Source organism: Gallinula chloropus, assembly GCF_964237585.1.
Source record: "Gallinula chloropus genome assembly, chromosome: 5".
NCBI lineage: Eukaryota > Metazoa > Chordata > Aves > Gruiformes > Rallidae > Gallinula > Gallinula chloropus.
Genome location: NC_140090.1, coordinates 35,775,825 through 35,801,881, shown reverse-complemented (window position 1 = coordinate 35,801,881; position 26,057 = coordinate 35,775,825). Strand labels below are relative to the sequence as shown.

Here is a 26,057-nt window from a genome sequence, read left to right as displayed (position 1 = left end):
TGCTTCCACTAGTTCAACAGGTTTGGTAAGACTAATACCTCAATAGCTGATATGTAACCAAGTCTCTCACTCTATTTGCTGTTTGCTGCTTCCTTTCCTCCTAAAATTTCAACCAGAGCAGAGACTGTGGTCCATAACCAAGGTCCCTTGGGGACTGCTGATCAGAAAGAGCAGTAAAGCACTGATAGATGTAGCATGCAAAGATTTTAGCTTATGCTTACATGACCTTCTCATAAACACCATTAAGTTGTTTTGGACAGGTGCCACGCTTGCAGTATGCACAGGAAGATTTCCTGCAAGCAAGAGGGCCATTACAAGTTCTTCCTGATAGAGCAAAACAGTATTTCATTGGGGAGAAAACAGGAAGAAAAGTGAGGTCATGGTGAAAAAAAGAAAAGCAGCAAAGCTGTTCTGCAATTCAAACGCTGCGATGCCATGCACGATCAGAAAAGGCAGAAGAATAAGATACGGTAAATATGAAAGAGGACACACTTGCCCCACAGCTAGGTCTGGATAAAAAGCTGCATGCCACATGAAACCCTGAAGCCCTGAGCCCCCCCAAAATGGCATACCAGTACCAAAATGATCAATACTTATAGAAGAAACAGGTTTATCTGACAACAAAGCAGTATCTCCTACTGGATAATACTCTGCTACAGTGTATCTCAGGTAAGGATTTCCAATCCCTGCATCTCCCTTTGAAGACAGTAATAACATATGTTCATTTGTGTGTAAGTGGACAAGTAAAATAACAAATAACCTTCCTGGTCTAAAAAAAAAAATAAAAAGACAACCATAATCTACAGCTTCCAAGAACTGATTCGGTTTATACCGTCCAAAAAACAGCTTGCCTCAGCTGTGAGGTGTGCTTATCCTGCATACCTCAGCAAGTAAGCTATCCTGCTTTGAGAGAAGGAATGGGTACACCAGAATTTAAGGGGAAGGAGCAAGGTCTCCAGCCCCCTCAGGTGGCTCTCCAGCCCTCTCAGAAGCCTCCAGTCCCTCAAAGATAAGCTCTGAGAGGTATTGCAAACGCATTTCTATTCAAGTCTGTGGATAACCTGGAGGGAAAAGGAACAGAAGTGTCCTTTTTCCTTTTGAGGCTGTAATGCCTCTGAGGTCTAGACACACCAGTTTAAGTGTCAGCATGGTGAACTAGTTCGCTGTTGATCACAGCCTCCATGACTGCTTGCTGAGACACACTAGGAAAAACCTGCTATGATGGGGCCATGTTTACAACCTCATAAAGCTGTATTTGGCTTGTCAGTAGAGAGCCCTGTTCCCATTTCCACCCTCTTCAGCCCCAACTGTCGTTACAGCAGTAAATTAAATCAGAGCACAAATCCTCCGGTTCTTTCTCGCTGCAGTAATTCATTTCAGACCACTCTTAAAGGCAACGGTCTAGGAATTCAGCTTTTATCTCAGAAGGACCAGCAGCAGTAAGGGAAACCCTGATGCCTCCTCGGTGTTCCTCACCAGGGCTGGATTGTTCCAGCCCTAACTTTGGCTTAGCATTGGTATTTGGGAATGGTCAGATGAGGGAGTGCATCCAGGTCAGTGTGTTAGTGCCCCTCAGGTGAGCTGCTACATGCTGCTAGCCCCCTACTATTCAAAACCATGTGGGTTAGCTTAAAACATCCTTCTGGTGGCGACTGAACAAATCCATCTGAATCTGCATTTAGCTGAGGGGCAATGACTTTTCTAAATGGCTGTGTTAATTGCTTACACCCTCTGATCCTTTCTCCCTAAGTGTCTTCTGTGTAGGCAGCACGAGTATACGACACCTTTAAAATCAGTACAACTGTCCTTCCAGGCAGTGAGTGCAGAAAACATGTATAACATGACTTTGGAGTCTAGCAGCATACATTTACTCCAAATAACTCTCTGTCCCAGCTCCCCTCCTAAGTTTAGCACTGCCTCAGCAGCAGTAAAAAAGAAGCTTTAAGCTACAGCTCAAAGCAAGTAGAATTCCACATACTGTCTCCTATTACAAGCCCAACAGTTTTAAGATGTCAAGATAGAAAGCAAAGTTTGAATTCTGGGCAAAGGACTTTAGATTTCGTAACCAAAATTCACCCTATGCTGTTTTGTTTTCATGTGTTAATAAGTTAGTAAGGACCCTGCACTGGGAGCAAGCACCTCTTCTAACACAAGTTCCTTGTGCCAGTGTGACCAGACCAGTTTTTGCCAACTCCTAAGAATTTCATGCAAGTTACAGGTCTTGAGATACTTGTTTGTTTTTGTTGTGTTTTGTTTTTTTTTAACACACACACATATGGAAGCAGATAATTATATGAGAGCCTTGGTTTTTACTTGCTCAGGCAAGGAGAGGGAAGGATGACAAGTCTAAATCTCAAAAGGGCCAGAGAAAAGTTTAAAAAAGACCCAACCAACTTTCTGGCACAGTAAAAAACCTTGAGATTTTCTAAGCCATTTTCATTATTCTGGGGACCTCACTTTTAAATTGGTTGGTAAAATGGATTCAGTAATTTTCCGGATTTCTTGCTGTGATTTAACCATCTCCATTGTTGTCCTTCCCCCATTACAACCAAGTTCTGAGCTCTACTTTTCCCCTTGTTCTTTTGGCTATTAAAATTACAAGTAACCTATACCTATGCACTAAAAATAATAAAAAGGCGTATTTCAAGCTTACCCACAAACTTCTGTGGGGTGGAGCTTTTACGCTTTCCCATGTTGCTTGTCAGCTTCTCTATAACAGCAGGTCTCTCAAAAGGCACCAGAGAAATATTGTTGTCCATCACAGGCTCTTGTTCCTTACAATCTTCCATAGGAGGTACTACATAAAACCAAAAAATTGTATCAGACAAGTCCGGTCTACGCTTCACAGATAACACAAATCATTTGAGCCCTGCTGATTGTGCAACACACAATAAAGTAAGGTGCAAGAACACACTGGGCATCAGGATAGCAGTCACCTTTAAGCAGAGCCCTGTTTACAAAACGCCTGTTTGGGACCATCTTAATTAGCAGAAGCCCAAATTTAAGCATTTTTTTTGTTCTGAATACTCAAGATCCCCAGCGAGGAGGGGACGTGCTTGAAAACTCACTCTGGAGGTGACAGTTTCTGTTATTCTCCCTTCAATATGGTGACCTGTTGTCGATATAACTTTTTAATTAGAATGCTTTGTGTCTTCATGTCACGCTAATCATGTGGCACGCTTACCGTTCTTACTTGCTTTTCACACCAGCCTCAATGACTAAAAGACATATGAGACATTGTCCACATATGTTTCCCGAGCCTGTCTATGCCTTCCCCAAGACAAACACTTCCCAAATGACGGACCTATCTGCTAAAGCGTGTTTCCTCTACGCATGAGATTGCAAAGTCAACAAACACTGTATTGGAATTACAGGATTAGCATCGTGTGGAAAGTCCTTTCAGAACCAGCTACAGAAACCATCAATTTTGTTATTAATATTGTATCTCTTCAAACAAATACCCAGCAAGTGGTAAAAGTTAAGTCTTCTGTGTCTGCCCTTCCCCTTCTTGGGATCAGCAGAGAGCATTCCTGTACTAACTATGTTGGGGGAATGCTCATACACTGACTGTCCTGGAGACAAGGAGGAGGAATTGATCACCCCTTCCCATCTTTACTTATTTCACACTTGGTCACTAGTTGGGGTAGGGAATGAGGTGCTAAAGAAGTTCAGAAATTACACAGGCTTCCAAACAGGGTAGCGACCAACTTACACAGCATTGTACATCACTTTCTGACATAGCTGTTCACTAAATACCTACAAAGAACTAAAAAGTTTTCGTTGAGCATCCTCTTACAGACACCAACAAGTATCAGTGGTACCTTGCTGCAGAGCAGGTCCAGACAGTCCGAGCCATTTGCAACATAGGTCAAGCATGGAGCTCCGCTCTGCTGCCACAAATTTAACACATGGCCTAGCTGTCACACATTCATCTTCAGAAGGTAGCAAGCAAAACTTAAGGAGGGTCAGCAACTAGGTCCATGTGCTAATGGGATGGTGGAGGTGTGAAAAATCATCAGAGGAGAAGAATGTATGGTAGACAAACAGAAACTGGGATTGCAGAGATCTAATTATAATTAGTAAACTGTGCGCATGCCATTATGTTCTCTGTATTAGATAAATCTTCCAGTGAAGTTGTGGCTGGTACTGCAGAGGTAGCAGAGAAGGGCCGAAACCCTTATCTTCTGCTAGTCCTCCTCTGGTCTCTCACCACAGCAGCCTTCTGTGTCACAGACACCTTCTCCCAGAGACTAAGTGAACACCACCAGCACGCTTTCCTCCCCCGTAACTTTACTACCTGCAGGATCCTAATATGGAATAATCACTCCCCTGTTCTTAAACATGCAGCTGTTTGCTAGCACATAATATGTGAAAAATGAGGTGATAAAAGCCTTGTCTTTGCCTTCTTTCTAGTAAGGAAGAGCAAATACCAGGCAATTACAAAACAGAGTATCTGCTCAGGTGAACTTCTCAATTCAGACATTCATAATAAGAAAACATGGCAATTTATTCATTTGATTCCATTTGTGCCTCTGCTGCTATGGAAAGCTGAGTACTTTGAGGCTTAGAATCTACCATATGCTATAAAATGATTTACTCGGCTGCTTTTTTATTTGTACAGGATGCTCCCCCTGAGAAACACAATGGCTTCTCATTTACAAGGCAGTCCTGCTGGCATCACTGAAAGAGAGGGAGGAAAAAAAAGCAGAAATATGAAATGAATCTAATGTTGCAACAAAATGGGATGCAGTGTTCAAGAGACTTAATTAATGCCCAGTGCAGACTGGGAGGTCTGGAATACCTGAATAGCTAAGGCTCCATTCTTAAGGTTATTTAAATACTGTGCTTGGTCAGGACCTATCTGCACTAGTTCTACTTGAGTATTTACTGAGGAGACTTTGGAAGAAAGGAAAGATTATGCTTTTGAATTTTCACTGGGAAATGTAGCTGATCGTCCTTTTGGCGTACATATGCACGCATACTCTACGTGAAACCCTGATCCCTGCTCAGTGCCAATCTCTGTCCATGCTGAGATGGGCCAGCTTTGCATGAAGGTATCACTTCCAGATTTTCCAGCTGCTGGTGCACAGGACACGAGGCTGGTTTGGGGGAACTCGGGAGGTGCAGTGGTCTCTAAATCCCTCCTGGGAAAACTTCCGTAAAGCACGCTGGCTTTGTAGGACTCTACTTGTCCACAAAACCAGCTGAAAACCTCCCGAACACTTTCATAGTCATCTGATTAAGCCCCAACACATTCAGATGGTTTATAACAATTAAGTAATAATTAAATAATTCTACTGTTGGGCATAAGTGTGTAAAATTTCCTAGACGGAATTTGAAACCTTTCTTCCATGAAAAATGAACAGTGCTAAAAAAGACATCTGCTCTTCTTTAAGTCAGGCAAAAATTCTGCTTGCACTCCTTTTAAAAGTAAAATTGTCACCAATAAAAGCATTTTCTTTTCTATCACTCATGCTGTGAGCTCTCTTTCCTGCCTCAGAACTCAATTTTAATCCAGGGTACAGCTCTTTTGCAACAGAATCACCCAATCACACCAGTATGTGGGTTACAATGGGAGTAAGTTACTGGAACGTGTTTTGTTACGTAGATTTCCTGGGAGAAGGGAAAGATGGAAACAGCCAGGTGAGATGTCACATTCCAGAAAGCTGAGGAGTTGAGGTAGAGATCACACCATTAATTCTAGGTACATTAATTTTCACTTCAACATAAAACCTACAAATAAAGGACAAGTTGCCCAGGCTGCATTTTTCTTTTTTGAGGAAAATCAAAATGAAAAAGGGCAAAAGCAAACGTATCACACGCAACCAACAGTCAGCACAAATCATCTGCTCACGTGGAGACATTCACTCTGCCACAAATGCAATTCTTTCTTTGTTGTATCTCCTGTACTTCACTTCATTACCTTGGTAGTGGGAGCTGCTGAAGGACAGACGACACTTTACAACCAGCTTTGATGCAGCAACTCATTTTAGGCTATGAACTTAGAATTTCAGTTTAGAATGGCTTTTTTTTTTTTGTTCAGGGATCCTCCCAATCAGGGTGTGCCCCTGGACTGCCCACGCAAACGTTCACCATCTCCGCACTGTTAATGTACCCAACTGCCGTTAACAGCAAACTTCTCCACTAAGCCAGAACTCTCAAAACACAAATCTGGATGGTCTTCAGAGCAAAGCCCTCACTTCCCTGAAAACATTGGTCTTTCAATCATAGCGCTCTGGGTGAGGATCTTTTAGGTTTGGGGTTTTTGCAAGAAACCACGCCAACCGGTAACAAAGGCTGCGCTGTTCCAGCAAGGAAAGAATAGAAGAGGGGGAAAAAAGTAGTAAAGAAATTACCCAGTACGTGTTTTGCTGATAAATACAACTGTGTACAGGCAAGAGACACTGTGCAAAGTCTCAGCTGGTATGAATTCATATGAGTCCATCCAGCTCAATCTCCTTTCCTAAGCTCTCAACGTTGCTATTGTAGAAGGCATGTGGTGCACTGAAATGCACGAAATATTCCCGTGGACCCTGGTGGGAATCTTAAATTGAAGAGGGAAGGACAGAAGAGTCCCGTGTGTTTTATGTGGAGCTGGCCTCTGAGCCTGACACAGTTCAGGACTAGGCTTTTTTCTCCTTCTCCATCCCACTTTAAGAACTGCCCTGGACTTTCTGCTTTGTGGAGATGGAGAACAACATACCAGGTGCAAACCATTGCTAGCATTCAACATCTCTCCCTGTTGGTTCTGCTAAAGCTCACGTTCTTAGCATTCAGACTGTCACTTTTGTCACACTCAGTGTGCCACTAACTAGGAGGCTGCAGACTGATTTCTACCTCCTGGGCCAGCACTGCTTAGCCAAAAATTGGCAACAACCAACCGTGCTGAGTAGGGAACAGGACCTAGCCACAAGGAAGGGCAGCTCACCAAGCAACTCGGCACCCATTGAGAGGCCAGAGTGGGACCCAGAGACTTGTACAATCCTACCCACACACTGAAACTAGCCCTCCTTCCCCTCCCCTAGCTTCCCCTTGTGGCTTCACTCAGGTGATCTACCCATCTGCAAGACAAAGATAATTGTAATTAAAGGCTTCATCAGGCCACGAAGAAAAGTACCCAAGCAGATGTCTGTAGCATGCCTATAAACTGATCAACTTGAGCACCATGCTTAAAAAAAATCAATTCCAAACTCTTTAGGGGCTGTCTCCAGTTTTCTGGAATAGTTCATCTCTCTGCAGAAGTCATTTAGACCTATGTAAAACATTGGCCATCTTGGCTGAGACCCAACATGGATGCCTCACCTCCACCTTTAAAGCAGGATACCTGCAGGGATAAGAAAATCCCCACACCTCTAACTGTTCTGTGCATAATGGTGAGGTTGTGACCAGGAGTCACACCAAAATGCATTCAGAGGCTTCAGAACACTCAGCAAGAACAAAGTACTTAAAAAGCATTTGGAAAAAGAGTCAGGAAAACTTAACTCCTGTGTAACACAAAACAAACCAGTGATTAGAACCGCCAAAGCATGCAGCCACTCATCCTCACAAACATCCTTTCCGTATGTGACTTGGGAGAGAAGGAAATACAGTTTTCAGGGTTTGTCTAAGACCTAATTTTAAGCTGACTGATTGCTTGTATGCTCTTCCTTTGTGTCTCGATAGTCCCAGGAGACAGGACTTTGCTGCAGACCTCTAGTGCTTGCTGCTTATGGCCCTCAATTCCATGCTGAGCTTCACAGGCAGGAGGGATCATAGAATCATAGACTGGTCTGGGTTGGAAGGGACCCCAAGGATCATACAGTTTCAACTCCCCTGCTTCAGGCAGGGCCACCACCCTCCAGGCCTGGATCTACACAAGCTTACCCAGAGCCCCATCCAACCTGGCCTTGAACACCTTCAGGGATGGGGCATCCACCACCTCTCTGGGCAGCTGTGGGATGTGAAGTGAGATTCATTACCAGTCTCAGCTGAACGTGGAAATCCCTCTCTCTGCCAGTCCTCACAGAACAGCTAAATGATGACAGAGAATCAAACATCCTCTTCCACATGTTTGCCCGGAGGAAAAAGAGGCACTAGTTGAATTCAGAGTGCTGTTTTAAGCTAATTTTGTTGAGAAAAGTGAAGTGGTTGCGTGAACGTTTCTATTTTAAGCCCCAAGTCAGTCAGGCTGTAAATAAAAGAACTGTCCACGTGGGGTTTGCACTGGTTTAGCTTCAGTTGGTAGAAAAATCAATGCAAGGTCAACCATTCCAGCTTTCTTTGAGTAGACAAGGTTAAGGACTTACCTGTCTTGTCACAGCATTAAACAGCTTAGAACAAAGCTTAGATTTCCCCAGGAGTACACTATCAACAAGAGTAAACCTGATTTTAATAACTAACAGAATAATAAATTATAAAAGAATTTACAAATAAATAAAGTTGAGTGGGATTTGGGAAAAGCCTCCCACAAGGTGATCTCTGAAACGTCCCGTCTTCTGTAACTGTATCAGCTTATTCCCCTAAGGAAAGGCTGGCTGAAATCATTGCCTCCCTGCTTACTAAGACAAGCACACCCTTGTAGAGCAAAGAGCGTGTATTTTTTTAGGAATGGAGTAGGTGGTTAAGTTCCTACTATCCACTAAGCACTCCATCCAACAGACCAAGCACACGACAGGCACGGGCAAACAGCAAAGCCCTGAAACCAGCCCTTCCACTGACTTGTACAAGCACAAAGTCAGGCCCAAAGCAGATCATCACTAACTTCGATGGCTTTCAAGTCATCTGTTACATTTTAAAATGCTGATTTTAGTCGCCAGGGTGTCTACAAAGACAATAATTACTTAATAGAGCTGTACCAACATTTTGGCAATACGTATTAAATCCACTTAGAATGCCTTCATGGGATTAAATTGTTCATGGAAATACACCCTTGAAAGTTTTCTTGTGATTTTTTCCCCCCATAAAAAAAAGCCCATATTAGTAATGCTGAATAGACTTTCTATCAGCTTGTATTTTTAGGTTTTTAGAAATGACCTTTCAGAACTTCTACATAATTAATTTCCAAATGAAGCCATACGACTCCACTCAACAATGAAAACCAAAATGGAAAAAAAAAACCCAGAACCCCAGCATTCTTTTGCCTTTTCATTTACCTACAATCTGACTTCTTGGTATTTTAGGTATATTATAGTTTAAAATCAAAATGGAAACTGTGTAATTTTTATACTTTCTGATTAGTGGGAAATTTAAACTACTTCAAGCGCCAAAGATCTAAAGACAACTTTTAAAAGTTAAATGATGCTTTAGAAGAGTTTCCAAAACACTGATTTTTAAATGAAACAGTAACAACTTTTGGATAGCTCCCATTTAGTTCTCAGTGCTACAGATAAGCCTACAACCCTTCAGTCTGAGACATGATGCTTGTTACCCACGCTAATAGCTACAGAAATTTTTTAAAACAAATTCCCAGAGTTTGACATTTTTGCTTTCAACAATCTTTTTGGCAATCTTCAGTCTTTATGTATATTAACACATGCAGCGTTAGTTAACATATTAATACCAACACATGTAAATGCATATAAACATCTCTCTTTTTTTTGTTATAATTACCTTCCTCAACTCTGCTGAATTCCATTCTGCTCTGTAGATTTTTGTCTATCCTCCTTGTTTTCTTATTTTAATTTAATATCACAAGGAGCAGAAATAACAACTTCTGAATACCTCTACCATCCTTAGGGGTTTTTTAGGGTATCTTTGTAGAGGTGACTTTGCTTTACTTTCATATTTATACATCCTAAAAAGTGAAATAGTGATTTTAAAAAAACCCAACCAACCAACCAAACAAAACCCCAGAAAACCAGTACTGTTAAACTGGACAGAGTGAGGATTCTAGCCCATCTTTTCTCCTCCTGCCTATCTGAGTATAAACATTCTAGAAGATAGAAGGGATGCAGAGCTGAAAGGAAGGAAGAAAAACAGATGGAAAAAAGACTTGGAAGTGATGCTTAAAGTCCAAGAGACCTCAAAAGGCGGTTACCACCCACCATGGTGACTCATGACCTGCCCAGCAGCCTCCATACTGACGTTCTGCAGATAGTTGTGGCAGCGTTCCTTGTGCTCCTCCAGCGAACTGCGCTGCTTGTAGCTCCGGCCACAGTAGTTGCACTTGTGAGGCTTCCCCACTGTGGAAAGAACGAGAGCATCGGTTCAAATCCACTACAACCCACTTTTTGCTATCATAAAAAAGAAAAAAAAAAATCACACCTTTGCAACAAACAACTCCTGTGATGGAAAGACACCTAAAGAAAGGTTACTCAAGTCCCAGACCTTTTTCCCAGCCCCATTTTCCCACCGCACACACCTCCTCCCACCCGCTGGGTATTTTGCCCCATCCGTTTTTCACACTAACACGCACTATCAGCAGAAGGAAAAAGAGGCGGACTTGTTGGTCGCAAAGCAAACAAACAGACTACAAGAGGGGGGAAAACAAACCAAACAGCTGAATCACACCCCAGCACTTGCCTGCGCGTCACCAAGTCTCATGGGAAAGAAACTTCTGAGACACTTTGCCCATGGTACAAACAGCTGCCTCCACAAAAACCCAAACCGGCTTGCCCTAGTGCCCTAATTCTGCTCCCAGCACTGGGGAAACCCATTACGCAGCCCAGAGGTGGTGGTGGTGTTTTGGTGAGACAAGTTTGCCAAAATTAGTAAGGGAAGGTTGGAGGAGAAAGAATAAATAAAACAAATTAGAAAAGGAGATGACAATAGAAAGCTAAGATGCCAGAACTGAGCTACCACCGGGTTTTGTTTCACTCGGCAGCATTACGAACAAACGGCAAATGCCTCTTAACACATGCAGAACCTGGCACCAGATTCTCATACAAAGTATATCCCTTCCGTAGCATGTCATTAAAAAACCACAAGAATGGCCTAACCCAAGGCCAGAAAGCTAGCCAGAAATGTATTTTGCCAAGCCGTGCTAATAAAGGTTTTTAACATAATTTAAAGCTCGTAGAACACGAACACTTATTATCTAATAACTAAAGAGCTATTAAGTCAGTACTCAAAGTCTGGTAAAACACCCTCAACTGCGATTTTCAGAGCAGGCTGAGTTATTGGGAAAGTCAAACTTCTTCCAGAGTTTTGAAAATCTTAGGTAAGAATTTTAGTTTCCAGCCAAAGAAACTGAGAACATCCTCTGCTGGATAATATCCATGTTTCTATTGGGTTTGTCCCAATACTGAAGCTTTTCATTGTCTTTTACTTAATGAACTTCAAGCTGATACTAAGTGCAGCTAAAATGCACCGTCACCACTGGGATGGGAAGATGCAGGGGACACTGCAGGAAGGACAAGGAGCAGCCAACAAGAAGCTGGGCAGATGGCTCCCTGCACTGGGGCTGAAGCCCTAACCACGACAGACACAGAGGCAGGGAAATTACAGAATCATACAATGGTTTGGGTTGGGAGAGATCTTAAAGATCATCTAGTAATTCTGTGAGGCCTCTTCAAGACTAGCAGATACCACAGCATATGCCCCTCATCACCTATGTGGTGGGAGATGATAAGCCTCTTAGTACTGGAGCTAGTCAAAAAGTTGTCTTAGGAGGGATTTAATGAAATGAAAATACTTGTAGAAACTTTCTTTTTTTCTCTCAAAAAGTTTGTTTCTACGTGTGGTTCTGTGGCACAAGCGAGTTTTTTAAGGCAGCTGCTTTTAGTGAGCATGCAAACTGTGAATTTGTTCTTCTCTGCTTTGAGATAAGGCTTATCCTCAGGGAAGTATTGTCTTCAACCAAGCAGTTCTGGTCTTCATTTTATTTAGTTCGGTAGCTCACACTGCTGCCATAACTGGCATTGGTAATGGGAATCTCAGCAGAGGCCAAGCATGAGGCTCATTATCCCACTCAGACTAATTGCCCCTGATGTGAACGATCCAAATTCAAGCCTCAGCTCTTAAACACAAACCGGCCATCCTGTTCTGGAAGCGCCTTTAGGAAAACACGCTGCCAGCTCCAAAGGATGGAAAGACTTTTATCATCAGCGTTACAATGCTACATCACGCATCTAAATGGCATCAATGCCTGTCAGTCTGATGCCTTTATTAGAAGCTAACTTGGTGTCCAATCAAAAAAATCCAATGCAATTGAAAGGATTAAGCTAACGGAGCTGAAGCAGGGCCAAATTAGCCCACCTGCTCCGGCTACACCAGGTTATCAGGCAACTGAGATGCGAGGAGAAGGGATGATTGCTTTCTGCTATCCCAGAGACAGCTACAATTAATTAAATAAATTATCATTTAACACGGAGAAACATATTCCTCTATAAGTTCACAGCATAAAAAATTGATTCAATAATAATAATAAGAGAAAAAAGTAGGTATTAAAACTCTTCAAATGGTTGCTGCCTGTACTGCAACAATTTCACAAGCTCCTCACACGAGAAGGCCGAGCTTTTTCCAAGGATGGTCGGTTATCCAAATTCCATCAAATTTCAAGGTTCACAGAGATGATAAAAGCTAAAGATAAAGACATGATTTCTACACACAATATGGGATTTGAGGAACGTAACTCCCCAAGGAAAGAAATACTCCAGCACACATGCTCCTTCCTCTGGGGAGAAGATAAGACAATAAACAACACATGACTAATGTTAGTCATGTTGCCTAATGCAAAACTGGAAGCTGCTCAGACTCCACCGTGAAGAATCAAGTTTGTATAAGACTACTCAACCAGAGAATCACAACTCCCTTGGGTTCATTTCCAAATCCCATCCCCCTTACTCTACAGATACAATCCCACCGTAAACCACGCCTCCTCCTTCCCCTTTAAAATCCACTCTATACTACAAAATGATACTGAGCTGCTGTCGCTTGGGTCACACCACAGTGGAATTGGTGGTCCTGACCGCAGCAGTAGGAAACAAGGTCTGACTTTTAAAACTTTGTCATGACAAACATCAAATCACTGAAGCAGCTGCAAATTTCCCATTGTATTTGCAAAGTAACTTGTAAGGTAAACGTTAATAGTCAAAATTTGCCCCAAAGACACTGAACACAAGGGGTTTTGTTCTATAAGCCATTGACTTGAAGATAAAGGGTTCAATGGTGCTACAGCCTACCAAAACCCCCTCCAAGCCCCTGCTCAAGACAGCTTTTCCCACCACGGAGCCGTTTCCATGGACCTATTTCCACCATGGAGCCACTCAAAGTTTGGCTCAACTTGCTCCGTAGAAAGCCGCCTTCTCGGAGCTCCTCGCCAAGGACCACGGAACAGCAGCATCACACTCGGCACTGCACGTAAACACCGCTACCAACGGTAGCAGCACCCAAGCAAAGTCAGTTTGGAAATCCCTGGTTTGGGGTTATTATTCCTTTATCACCTTTTCAGGGTAAGCAATCAGATCAAAAATTACCATCACTCATTCTCATAGAAATGACACAATACAGTGAATACAAACAAGCCCCAGAAACCTTGAGAAATCTTCAATCTGTTGTTGAACTGGGAAAGACCAAGGCACTGGGCAAAACCCAGCAGCCATACCTATGAAACAGCAAACTTGAAGAATATAAAGTGGGTTTTTTTTATATTTCTTACTGAAATGTCAGAATTTCCACGCATTTAAGCTCAGATTCGTACAGATGACAACGTGGCACAGAAAACCCACAGTGGAGTCTCAGCCTCAAATGGAAAATATTATGACAGTCACAGCGAAAAAGACATTTAAATTTGAAGTACAATTTTTACCATGAAACAGGTAAACCACTCGTCGAAATTCACAGAGAAACGGAGTTTGCTTGTGAAATTAAAATGCTCATGTGGAGGGAGGAGGGAGAAGAGGAGGAGGATGTACAAGGCATTTCTGAGTGAGGAATAGTTGGGAGTCCTGTGGGTGAACTTTGATAGCTGAGAAGCCTGCGTGCTGCAACAATGAGATGATGTAACTCTAAGGTCAATATTCAAGACAGAAAGCAGACTTGGGCCTAGGGAAACTTCTTTAAAGTCATAAAAAAAGGTCAGTCAAAGACAAAGAGCCCGTAAGGCATTCACGCAACATTTTGTTCTCAAAAGAGATGGGAGCACATATCAGAATATAAAGTAAGTCAAAGGGAAATAACAAGGCATCCCAGGTAATACCTTGCCATAAGCATATGAGAAGGGCTTACAGAACAGGTTAAGAGCAATGACACACTTGGTTGAGCTAAAATCCTGCCTCCATTAAGACCAGTGACAAAGCACACATCGTTTTCAGCAGTCGGGACCAGCTACTCCCACATTTCCCTATTTTGGGTACCATGTTCTTGTCTGCAGCAGTGCAAGGCAGAACTTCCCACCTACCTGCCTACATTCCGAATACCTGTGACAGCTCAACCTCTGACACGAACAGCTCATGCAGGCAAGGGCGTTACTACAGCGGCGTGACGTACGTCAGCCCAATCCAAGGACCAGAGACTTTGTACTGAGCTTTGCACCACATTTTTTATTACTCTAGCATTATTGCCCCGTCAAGACCTGGGAAGGGAAGCCAGCCAAGACTGCTGATCTAAGTGGCCATCTGATAGAGCTGCTTTTGGTCAGAGGAAATCCCTCGCAAAGCAGCGCAGCCAGCGTGACCGATTTCGGTAGAATCCAAAATCCCACTTGGCCCCTAGCACCCTAGAGCAGGAGGAAACCCCATTGCTGTCCTCCTGAAGCTTTCTGAAGCAGCATCAAACAAGTTAAAACATGCTTTTGGGCTGATACATAGACTTAGCAGTGAGGCTGTGGAATTCACAGTCACAATCATAACCAGAATTAACTCATTATTTCTTCTTTCTTCCCTAAAACTGGAAGCTGCCTGGGAGAGGGGAGCAGTTCTGCAGGTACACAGTACCAACCACAAAGCAACCCTTTGCCTCGAATGGGACTTACCATGGTAAGATCAGGTTTAACACGGAGGCAGGAAAGATGATTAAAGCACTAGGCCGGTACTAGGGAGCTTAAGGTTCAACTCTTAGTTACGCTGCAAATTTTGTGACTACAGGCAAGTTATTCTGATTTCCCATGCTTCAATTATTCATACGTATGATTAAGGTAATAATTCCCATCTTCACAGCACGTAAATGGATTCATGCACTTCACAAGACACATGGAGGCTAATTTGGTGAAGCTCACGCAAGCAGGTAGACACAGAGAAATACATCCCATATCTCTACTGAGAAATTAAAGACTTAATAATACACTGTGATTTTATTAGATATGGGAGTGAACATTAGAGAGCGGGAGGAGATATGTAGGATGGAGGATCAACCAGGAGTAAGAAGATAAAGTCAGAATAAAATAAAATAAATAAAATAAAATAAAATAAATAAAATAAAATAAATAAAATAAAATAAAATAAAATAAAATAAAATAAAATAAAATAAAAATAAAACAAAACAGGTAGGAGATGAGGCAACATGCAGGCAGGGTGTCCTTTCCGGCCATGAAGCGGTCAGCCCAGGGAAATGTATAATGTCCCTCAGCTCGGTGACATTTAACACCATCAAGGAACAGAAAAAAAGAATATGTAACAGTCTCAAAAAGGGGGATATAACAGCTGCCACAGTCCTTCCCACCTTCGGCTTGCCTGAGCTGCAGCAGCGATTGCCAAGGCTGAGGAGGGCCAAGGCAGCGCTGAGGTTTTGTCGGGAAGGGCTGAGGCTGCTGAGAGGAGACACACAGTCCCTCCGGTTCTCTGCTGTAATTAAACAGCACGCTTCGGCTTTTCTAGAGCTGCCTAGCTCAAAGCTTCACACACAAAAATATTTACATGAATAATAGACCCCTGTTCGAATTAATCACCAAAAAAAAAAAAAAAATTAAAGCGAGACCTAAGCCCATGCTGGCTCTGAGCAGCACGTAGCTTAGCGAAGGAAACTGCCTCCCACTCCAGCGCTGCATCTTGCCGCTGTGCTTAATGACTGTAAATGTGTTCATTGGAATTCATGGGGGCTCTTTGATTTGTTGCCTTTTTTTTTTCCCCCTTTTTTTTTTTTCCCTGGGAGATTACACACACACAATAATCGGTATATACTAGGCTTCAGAAATAACAGCAAGTCCCACAGCTAGCCTGAGATTGTCCAAGACAACCTGCATGCAGAAGTCACAACATGTAAACACATAAAATACAGCCCTGGGCTGCTAGAACAAACAAACATAGAGACTTGAGACTTGCAGTGTCAAGTGCCTCCACTTCGGAGCGCCCAACCTGTGACATCTTAACGCAGTCTGATTTTCAGAAAGAACCAAACCTCTAATCACATTATGAAAGCTTTCCCTTAATCTTTTAATGCTTGCCACTTCAAGCAGAGGCAGCAGTACCTGGGGTACATTTCATGGGATGCAGACACATTTCTGGCCCTCACAGAGTTGCGACTGCTCCATTCTACAAGAAGGTTTTAGATCATGGTATTTTGGGCCAAGCATTAAGGTTCACGGGACTAATGACAGGTTCACTAGATCACGTGGTAGAGCAGACCATACAGCTAGAATTGTGCTTAAATAGGTTTCCGAATGCTCTAGACACCTCAAAAGGTTCAAGACCCAAAACGCAGCATTACAACAAGAACAGCCTACATACATGCCATTAAGCATCTAGACGTTTCTTGACATGGAGCCTGAAACAGAGCACTCGACTCGCTTCATGACCTCATGGTCCAATGGCTCTTAGTAAAGATTACTATCAATTTGCCTATTGAGATATACGTGGCCGTTCAGCGATTCATGAGCCTCCCAGCAAACGAAAAAAGGCTTGTCCTGACTTTTTGCATAGTGGCAGTCAACGGTTAAGTTATTTCTGTCGACAGCCACCATGTGCTAGTACAGCAGTCCTGCACAGCCAGCAGCGAAACACCACTAGGTACATGTAGCACATCAGCATGCAATAAAACAATGGCAAAACATTGCACCTACACCCTCTTTGTTTTCTAGACACACATGACTTTCCTATAAATACCTCTGGGGCACAAACCAGAAGCCTGACACCAGCATCTACCTGACAGTTGTTTACAGTATTGTAAAACAAGCGACTAGCGATTAAATACTGTAGTAGTAGCGTTCAGTCCTCCCTCTTCATCTACCGCAGCAAGCGGTATGAAACATCAGATTATACATGAGCTCTGAAGACTTCATCCATGCTATGGTTTGACTAGAAGGGACCAGAAAAGACATGCAGAGCCACACGTGGGAAACAAGTAAATACACCAGTCAGGAAGAGCCTTCAAGCACTTCTCTAAGGATAAAAAACACAGGTCAGAATCTGGAGTGAATCAGTAAATGCTGGTGCAAAGGGGTTGGGGTCTTGTGACTTCGAGGTGATTCTGTCCGCAGCCTTTTATTACTTTAGTGGTTTATTACGATTTATCTTGCAGCTACTGGTGGCTCTGTTATTTAATCTGATTCATCAGATTGTGTTTATTTATTAACTGATCTGCAGGATTTTACAGATAAAACAATGTTCCAATCTGCCACAAGGGTTATAAATAAGTAGGTGGCATTTTTGTGCCAGAAGTTTAACAAACAAACAAACAAACTCCTGTTTCATTGGCACAGTCACAGAATTGCTGCAATCTCCCTTCACCACCCAGATACTTGCAGGGCTCCTGCCAGAGTCTCGCAGCACCCATTATATAGTTAAGAACAGAAAAGGAAGAATCTTACACCCCATTTTCTTCCTTTGCAGCACAGAAGACAGTTCCCTTTGTAGGGTTGTCTGTTGTATCTATGTTTGTATGAGAAACAAAAGAAAACGTGTCTATGCAAAACCATACAAATAAAATACGTACTAAATCAAGGAAAACACAAATAAAGATACTGATGGCATATTTACTTCCAAAAAAAGATGCAATTCAAGATTACTAGCTCTAATTCTGTGTCCCAAAAAACATATGAAGCTCTCCTTATGTATTTCTCTCAGCTTACCTTTATTTCCTTCCACATAACGGCTTCAAAGTGGTCAAAAAGCACCCGACAGTCCTTGTTTTAGTTTATGTTACCGGCAATGGAGCTTTCACGTTCCCCTCATGTATTTGAAAACTTCAGGTGCAAATGTTGTGCATTCGTGCGGTGTGGCCACTGAACCGGGCGCACTGTCTTTGTCCCATACCAAGGTGTCCCAGTCCCCCAGGCACTCTGACACTGGATGGGGTTCCCAGGAATTTTATACCAACTCCAAAATGATTAAGTGCTATTAAAAAGGGACTCTGTTTAAATGGCACAGTGGCGGGGGGCGGGATAAACTAACAAAATCCCCAAGTCCACAAAGTAAACTAGGTGTTTTAGCACCTGGCCAGCTTTGGAATCACTCAAAGGGGCAGCAGGTTTACAGCAAGTTTCTTTTGAAGGGGGAGAGGCCCTGTAGCAAACAGGAGAGAGGTGATTTCGACAAGGAGCCTCCGCACTATCTGGACGTGGGTGGGAACCGGATTAAGACAGAGGTTAAACCTTAACTGCATGTACCAGCTCTGTACTTTCCACTCCACTTCAGACCTTTAACATTACACTAAAGTCTACTTGATAAGCAGAGCATTAATTGGTTCACACGACGAACCATTCCAAAACGCGCCTCATCGTTGGCCTCTCTTAATTTTAACCCTTCTCCACGGCAACGGTGAGCAGGAAAAACAAAAACAAGTTTAAGGTTGGTCTGCTGTTTTTCTCTGCCCTGTCCTGTCCTCTCCCTGTCAGTGCCAGAGCTCAGCAGGAATTTAAGGAGGTAACTGGAGATCCACACGTCATCACCCGCCGAGCTCCGCTGCGACCGAATGCCGACGGAGAGGAACAACTCACACATGCAGCAAAGGGTGTGGGTACCTTGGTGCGGATCAGGAATGCTGCTGGACAAACACTCCCTTGAGAAGAGCTTTTGTTTGTTTGGGGGTTTTGGGTGGTGGTTTTTCTTGATCCCCTTTGGGTAAAACAAGTGTAGATGTTGACGAAATCCACAGGTGGTATCAATGGAAGTAACTGACCCCCAAGTCAATTTACATCCCTGCCCACAGCTTGTATTTATTCCAAGCGCAGCCCCTTGCCTACCTTGCAGAACCCTTCAGCATTATAAAGCCACCAGAATCTTTAAGTGACTGGAAGCAAGCAGTACCGAGCACGGCAGTACCAGTTATTTTATACTATATAAAACAAGGGAGTCAGAGAGAACTTCCGCTACAACACCAGATAGTTTCCTTCCGCATAAACACACTGAACAAACCTTTAACTCAGGCTCATTTCTTCCCATTCTGTGGCAACAGAATCACAGAATTGTAGGGGTTGGAAGGGATCTCTAGAGATCATCGAGTCCAACCCCCCTGCCAAAGCAGGTTCCCTAGGACAGGTCACACAGGTCAGCATCCAGACGGGGCTGGAGTAGCTCCGGAGAAGGAGACTCCACGCCCCCCGGACAACCTGTCCCAGGGATCCCACACCCTCACTGGGTAAAAGTTCTTCTGCATATTGGTGCAGAACTCCCTGTGCTCCAACCTGAGGCCATTGCCCCTTGTTCTGTCCCCACAGACCACTGAGAAGAGCCTGGCCATTTTCTCCTGTGTCCCACACTTGAGATATTTATAAACACTGATCAGAACCCCTCTCAGTCTTCTTTTCTCCAGGCTGAACAGCCCCAGGGCATTCAGCCTTCCACCATGGAGTTCCACTGTGCCACCACATGCTCCTGCACAAGAAACAGTATTCCTTTTAGCACCTGGCATCTTCCAGCTTCGCATCACATATTGCGAGATAGGAAGAACATGCTCTGGTTTCCCTTTCCGTGAGGAAGTTTTCCCTTTTCTTGTCATTGTCAGAAACAAAGTTTTGGAAACAGACTATTAACAGCAAGTTGTCATGAAGATAACAGCAATACGGGAGGAATAATATTGACAGCTCCTCTTCTTTTCCCAACCACTGAAGTTGGGAGTTTTCACTTATTTTGATCAAGGCCAGCAGCAAAGGGAGCCTTGCTTCCAAAACCAGGTCAGGCTGTGAAACTAATGGGCTCCTCTGGGACATGAGAATTTTTATTCATACTTTCCTTCCTGTGCAAGAACCAGTGTGGCCCATGCCTCTGTGTTACCCTCATAAAGATCTGCTGTTCAAACATGTGGTTTTCTCATCAAATGTCAAATAAGGTCAAACAGAAAAAAAGAGCTGACTCCCTCCTTTTGACTGCAGCTTTCCTAGCTGTTCCTGTTGCTCCCCGCCTGACAACGTCGATATTTACCTCTGGTTACAGAGGGGCTAGAAAGAAGGGGGGTACTTCACTCAAGCAGGCAGCTCTGAGTCAAGTCGTGCTGTGTCCTTCTGAAAACCTCGTGCTAAAGGCTCCTCCAGTGAGAGACTTGTCGAGGCAGCTCACTGCTCCCAAAGGCTCATCCCAGGTCCAAGACATTTATTCCAGCTTCAGGAAGGCAAACAAGTGGGCTGCCACAGGGGCTGGACAGCCTCCTCCTTTCCCCGCCACGCTCCTCACTGATGCTTGTGGTGTTCATGGCTCTCTGGCCAAAGTTTGCCACAGCACTGGGGTGATTTCTTTGAAAAATTATTCTTAGCCCAGAAAAAATTAATAGTAAAGATACCTTTTAAAGGCTGATGGGATGCTCTAACGCTCTGAGAGATGGATCTGGGATACTGGACAGCTGGCGTAGCACAAACCTCTATATCAGCTGTCTATGGATGTCACTGAAGCTACATTAATCTTTTCTGGATAATAAAATCCAGCAATTCCCATTAGTCTCAATAAGTTTCCTAGTTGTTTTTTTCTTTTGTAACACAAATAAATAAATAATGACAGTTCCAGAGCACTTCCTAAACCCCAGGAGTTTTTTTTCAGGTTTGCTCAGTGGAAAGAACAAGAGAGGGAGGAAAGATTTGGGGTTTTAGGATATTTCCTCTTTGGTACAATTGGCTTTGCACTACAAGTCCTGGATGGATTCAGAAACTGGCGTTGTGGCTGAAAGGGAGGCAGACAGAACGAAAGGAAATTAAATATGGGTGTGAAATTAAACCTAAAGGAAGAAAAAAGAAAAGGAGGAAAGAAAAAGCAGAAAAGTTGGAGAACACAACACAGAGCTCTCTCAACATCCAGAACTACTTTATAAGGTTTCCTGTAAAAGCAGGGAATTTAGGAAACTCGGAGTATGGTTAACTGCGTTCCTTGATGGAAAAAAAACCCAAACAAAAAAATCACATTGAAGACTCTGCTAAGCTATTTAAAAGAGGTGATTTCTTTCTAAAGTCTGAATCAAGAGCAAAAGGGTGTAAAACTTTTCATTTCTCAATACCTGGGAGAAGAAAAATATCTTCCTCTCATTTCCTTTTTAACTCTTCTAGGTTTGTTTTCTTGGTGTGTGGAAGGTCTTGCAATTGAGCCAGTGGATGGGGATTTGGGAGCTCTGAGTTCATTTGTACCTGCGACACTGACATCTTGAATATCTTTGGCAAGTCCCTTTTTGTCTATATTGTAAGTTCATCCCCTGCAGAGGGTGGCTGGGCACTAAACCTTCTGGTCTTGCACTCGACCTCCCTGAGAAACGACCATCTCTCGCTGTGAGTTATATATCACGTGACACAAAACGTCCCTTTCCCTTCTCTTCACCAGTGCCAAGTGTGGTGCTATGTCAGGGAGTGTACACCAGTCAGGTCACATTCATCCCAGACTTCACGTTCACCAAGGCAGAAGCTCAGGCACCTCAACCAAAACTGTACTTGCCATTTCCTGAAGCTGGCTCATCCTTAGCCCTTGGAACAAGCTCATTTCTCGTAGAAGACTAATGATATGAACATAATGGATACATTTTTCACAATATAACTAATGTGGATGTTTTACTGTGGCACATAAAAGTCAAACAAAGCACTTTTCCCAGTGCACGATCTATTCTTTGAAGCTGAGCAGCTTCGTTCCAACACAACACTCCAAAAAGCAATCCTTTGATACTGCTTGATGGAAACATAGCTATGGATAGACACATAACCTGACCCTACAGCGTGACCAGCGCCTGCAGTTACCAACACCCAGCAGAAGTCAGATACCTTCAGCTTCCAGCTCCTGGAGCCAGTTGACCAAAGAGAAATGTCAGCCTGTATGTTTTCTCACTCCCTCCCCACCCATGAAATCAGTATCTTAGGCTACATGAGAAGGACACCTTTATCACCTTGCACTCTCGTTCGTAAGTATCTCTGATCCGGAGGATCCAGATACACAATTCTTTCATTCCTGGGGTTAGAAACGCCTCAGTCACGTAAACTCTGAGGAACTGTGCTAATATCAGGGGAGTTTCTTTAGTTCAGTCCCACAGCTGAGATCAAAAACGCAGTCACTTTGTTCAAAAGCACTTTTGTGAACAACGTATTTTCCTACTGGGAATCTCCTACTCTCCTGTTGTTTTAAAATCCAGGGGAACAAATGGAATTTCTCCTTAAACATGCTCTCATTTAGCCCTTAAGTCATTCCTTCTGTTCCATCCTGGTGTTTTAGAGGAAGAAAACTAACCTTATTATATATGAATCACTGAATGAAGTGCCTCCTACAAAAGACATCGCTCTATTAGGAACACATTCGAAGCAGCACACTGACTACAAGTTTAATTTTCATGCACCCTATACCCAGTATGCTGCCTGTATCAGTCTTTGTTTTCATAACCTATTCCTGACACCTAACAAGAACTGGGAGTGCTGCTCCAGGATTTGGCAAGAAGGAACAGGTTGTGGATGAGCAGGTTTCTCTGACTCACCTACACGGATCAACAAGGAAAAATAAAAGGGAGAGAGGGTGGAGATTGCATAGAGGGAAAAAAAATAAAAAATTAAAGAGGAAAAAAAAAAAAGAGAGAGAGAGAGAGAGGAGTGACGTGTTGCTCTGGATGCGGTGTGTAATGCAGCTGGCAGGCTGCCTGCTCACGGTGCCACAGAGTTCCAGACATGCCAGTCCAGCTGACTCAGCTCTTTGGCAGAAGGAGAGGGAAGGGAGAGATTTCACAAACGTTTCTGATATCCGAGGGCCCAGGATTGCTAAGTTCTCTTGGAGGATCTTCGAATCTTGTCTTTCACACCGGGGACTCCAGCACTGTTCCCAGAGGGGTATTAGATAAAGATGCTCACGCGATGACCTTGTACAGAACCGCTTATGCTCCTATCAAATCATGCCTTTGCAGCTGTCGGGAGATGCAGCGCCACAGCTTCATCCCACAAACCAGAAATGTCAGGCCTTTCCTAGTCAAGGCTAGCTGCTCTCAGACAAGCCACTGTCTCCAAGGAGACGAGCAAAATGCATGCACACGAAGGGTATCCAATTGAGAGAGAGTCTATGACCCATGTCGCTTTTTTATATAAAAATTTCATCATCAGATTCTCAGCAGTGTATCCTTTGCATGTGACATATTTTCTAGGAAGAGCCCAAAGCCCTTTACCAGTCTGGACTCTGCCTACCTGTGAGAGCAGCTCCGTCCCACCAAACAGCCCTGGTGCCATAGCCTGGTTTGACTGGGGGGCAGACCCTGTGCATGCCTAGACTTCCACTCCAAACTGAAAAGAGGGAGGATAAAGAAAACACCTATTTCCCAGCAAAAGGCTGAGACCCAGGGTGTGGGAGTGCCTGATTCTCACTGAAATCAAGCAAAGCTCAGTGGTTTTGAAGACAGAGCCATGGTGAACTAGTCCCTGAAATCAGTATTAGGATGAGCTTGTCTGAATTTTCTGGCCAGGATCCTTAGGACAGGCCCCCTACCAGCTCAGAGTATGTGAGAGCATTCACAGCTGTCTCACTGGGAGGGAGGGAGGGAAAGGCCATGTGCTTACGGAGCTTGTTCCCCCATCCTCAACACAGACTGGCTGGCTCTCTGGGCAGGAGAAGCAGCAGCATCCTGTGGAACTCTGTTGCCCAGCACCAAAAATCCTACTCACGCTGCCCCACTGATCACTTGTGCCACTTAGCACATATGTAGAGCAACACTTGCATATTTAATACAAAAAAAACCCCAAACCCAAACAACCTTCAAGTAGAGGTTTTTTCCGAAAGCAAGGGCTTTGCAGTGTACAGATAACTATGGGGTTGGGAAGCGTCCCAGCCAGGTGCTCTTTGTCAAAGTTTCAATAGGCAGGGCCTCAACAGCATTTCTCCAGCTTCAGGAATGAAGATAGAGATCTTGTGTCTCTGTTGCAAGGCACTGAGGGGAACTTGGGGCACCCTGTCTGAAATCAACACAGCACAGTTATGCAAAACATGTGTGCAACTGGCATCTCTTGTGTAATCCTGGCTGTAATCAACCTCTCTAACCACTCCAGAAAGGAAGGAGGGGCAGAGGGTGGAGAAAGTTCACACTTAGATCAAATAAAAAGTGGGAAAATATCCAGAGAGCTTTAGTCAGGTAAAAACACAGTTCCTTCTCATGGGAAACCTCCAGGACAAGTTTCCTTGAACTTCACACAGGGTTATAAATAGGAGGAGAGTCACACAGAGTTCAGTATGGGTTCACTGTAAAACAAAAAAAATCTAGACATTCTCATTTTCCTTCTTGAGTGATATTCATCAATATCTTAGCTGTAAGCCAATTCATAATTACAGGTTGCTGAGAGCTCGGGAGAATATATCAGTAGTGGCTTTCTGCAGTTCTGCTACGGCGTGGTGTTAACTGGGTTATTTTTTTCCCCCTTTAGTCTCTCTTGGCTTCCTTTCCTGATGGCAAAAATACCTCTCTTGCACCTCAAACCACTCCTATATTCTCAGCAATGTCAGCGGCAGTTCCCCGTAAACCAGCTCTGAGACAGCAATGAGACGGCCTCAAACCACGGTTTGATTCCAAGCTCAGACTTTCTCAAGCTGAAAGGTTTCAGAGATTCCTCCAAGAACGGGCGCAGGCCAGCTCCAAATGCTGGATCTCCTTTCCTCAGAGCCAATACGCAAAAGCTTTTTGCCCTTGAAAATAATTTTCTCAGGGGAAAGGCAAACACTTTTTTTCCTCCTGAGGGCTACTGTGGTTATTTTGCTGCTCAGAGCGCGTGCAAGACGTGGTCTTGGTTTTGCTGAGACGTGGCTTCAGCAAGTCAAAACCGTGTTCTTAAGTGCACGAGAGAGCCCTCGGTCACCTCTTGGATCTCCGCTCTGCAAAAACCGCTGCAGCTACCTCAGAAGGCTGTCTCTGGAGCAGAAGGCGCCTTGAAGCGCTGCACCCCGTCCCACAAGCTTTACTCTAATGCAATGAGACACCCAGCTCCCAAAGAGGGTCTGGAGCCTGGCCATGCAACGCCTGCATTTACAGCTGCACCTTAAATTCTGGTTCTGTGAAACGATCCCTGATGACAAGGGAGACATGGCCAAAAGGGGCCTCTATAGCTTGAACACAGAGGAGCATCTTTAAACCCCTAACCCACTAGACCCTCAGTAGTTCTGGTGCAGAAAGAGAAGTAACTCAAGTGAAGCTACTTCGGTGCTTAGGTACCTGAATTTGAACATCGGGTCTCCTGGGGTTTCTTTTTTTTCCTATTTCATTTTCCCATCACTGAAAAACGGGTAACAAGGAGGCAACACCACATACCCACTTCACCCAGGCTTTGGGCTGATGAAACAGATAGGGTTCATAAAAGAAACAAGACGCAAAAAATTGCAGGCTAAGTATTAAGTCCTTTAGCATTATTAATAATCACCTTACTATTGTGTCTAAGATAATCACGCCGGTATCAGGGTATAATACCTCAGTGGTTATAGCAACAATACAAAGTTATTATTCCTTCCACTTTGTAATTATCTCATTTCACTATTGCACAAAGGCTACGTAAAACTAAGGAGATAATATGCAGTGCTATGCAGCAGGGGCGCCGGCAGTGCTGGAATACTCTGCTACGTGCTTACACGACCTTCGGTGCAACAACATGCATGCGCCTCGCAAACGTTTGTGCATCTTGCCCTCTTGCCATCGCTCTTTATTTCAATCCCACTGACAGGCAATCGAGGCAGAGATGAGGTTAAGGGGTCTGCATCTGTACCGGCCCCCTGTTTCCAAAGCATAAAGTGACCTCGTGATTTAGGTCCCTCGTAAATGAGTGAATAAGAGCAGCAAAAAAATTCAAAGTTAGT

General features: G+C 43.7%; 1 protein-coding gene across 4 annotated transcripts in view; it reads right to left on the bottom strand.

The window, feature by feature from the left end:
- IKZF2 (IKAROS family zinc finger 2) overlaps positions 1–26,057 on the bottom strand; it is a gene marked incomplete at its 5' end in the record, with an annotated part of 107,171 nt that overhangs the window by 3,988 nt on the left and 77,126 nt on the right. For 2 of the 4 annotated variants that reach the window (XM_084265569.1, XM_084265566.1), the window contains 2 exons: positions 2,654–2,797; positions 10,023–10,160. In XM_084265569.1, the coding sequence (XP_084121695.1) occupies positions 2,654–2,797; positions 10,023–10,160 (282 nt within the window). The remainder of the gene's footprint in view (positions 1–2,653; positions 2,798–10,022; positions 10,161–26,057) is intronic. The other 2 variants (XM_084265567.1, XM_084265568.1) reach the window with 1 other exon arrangement.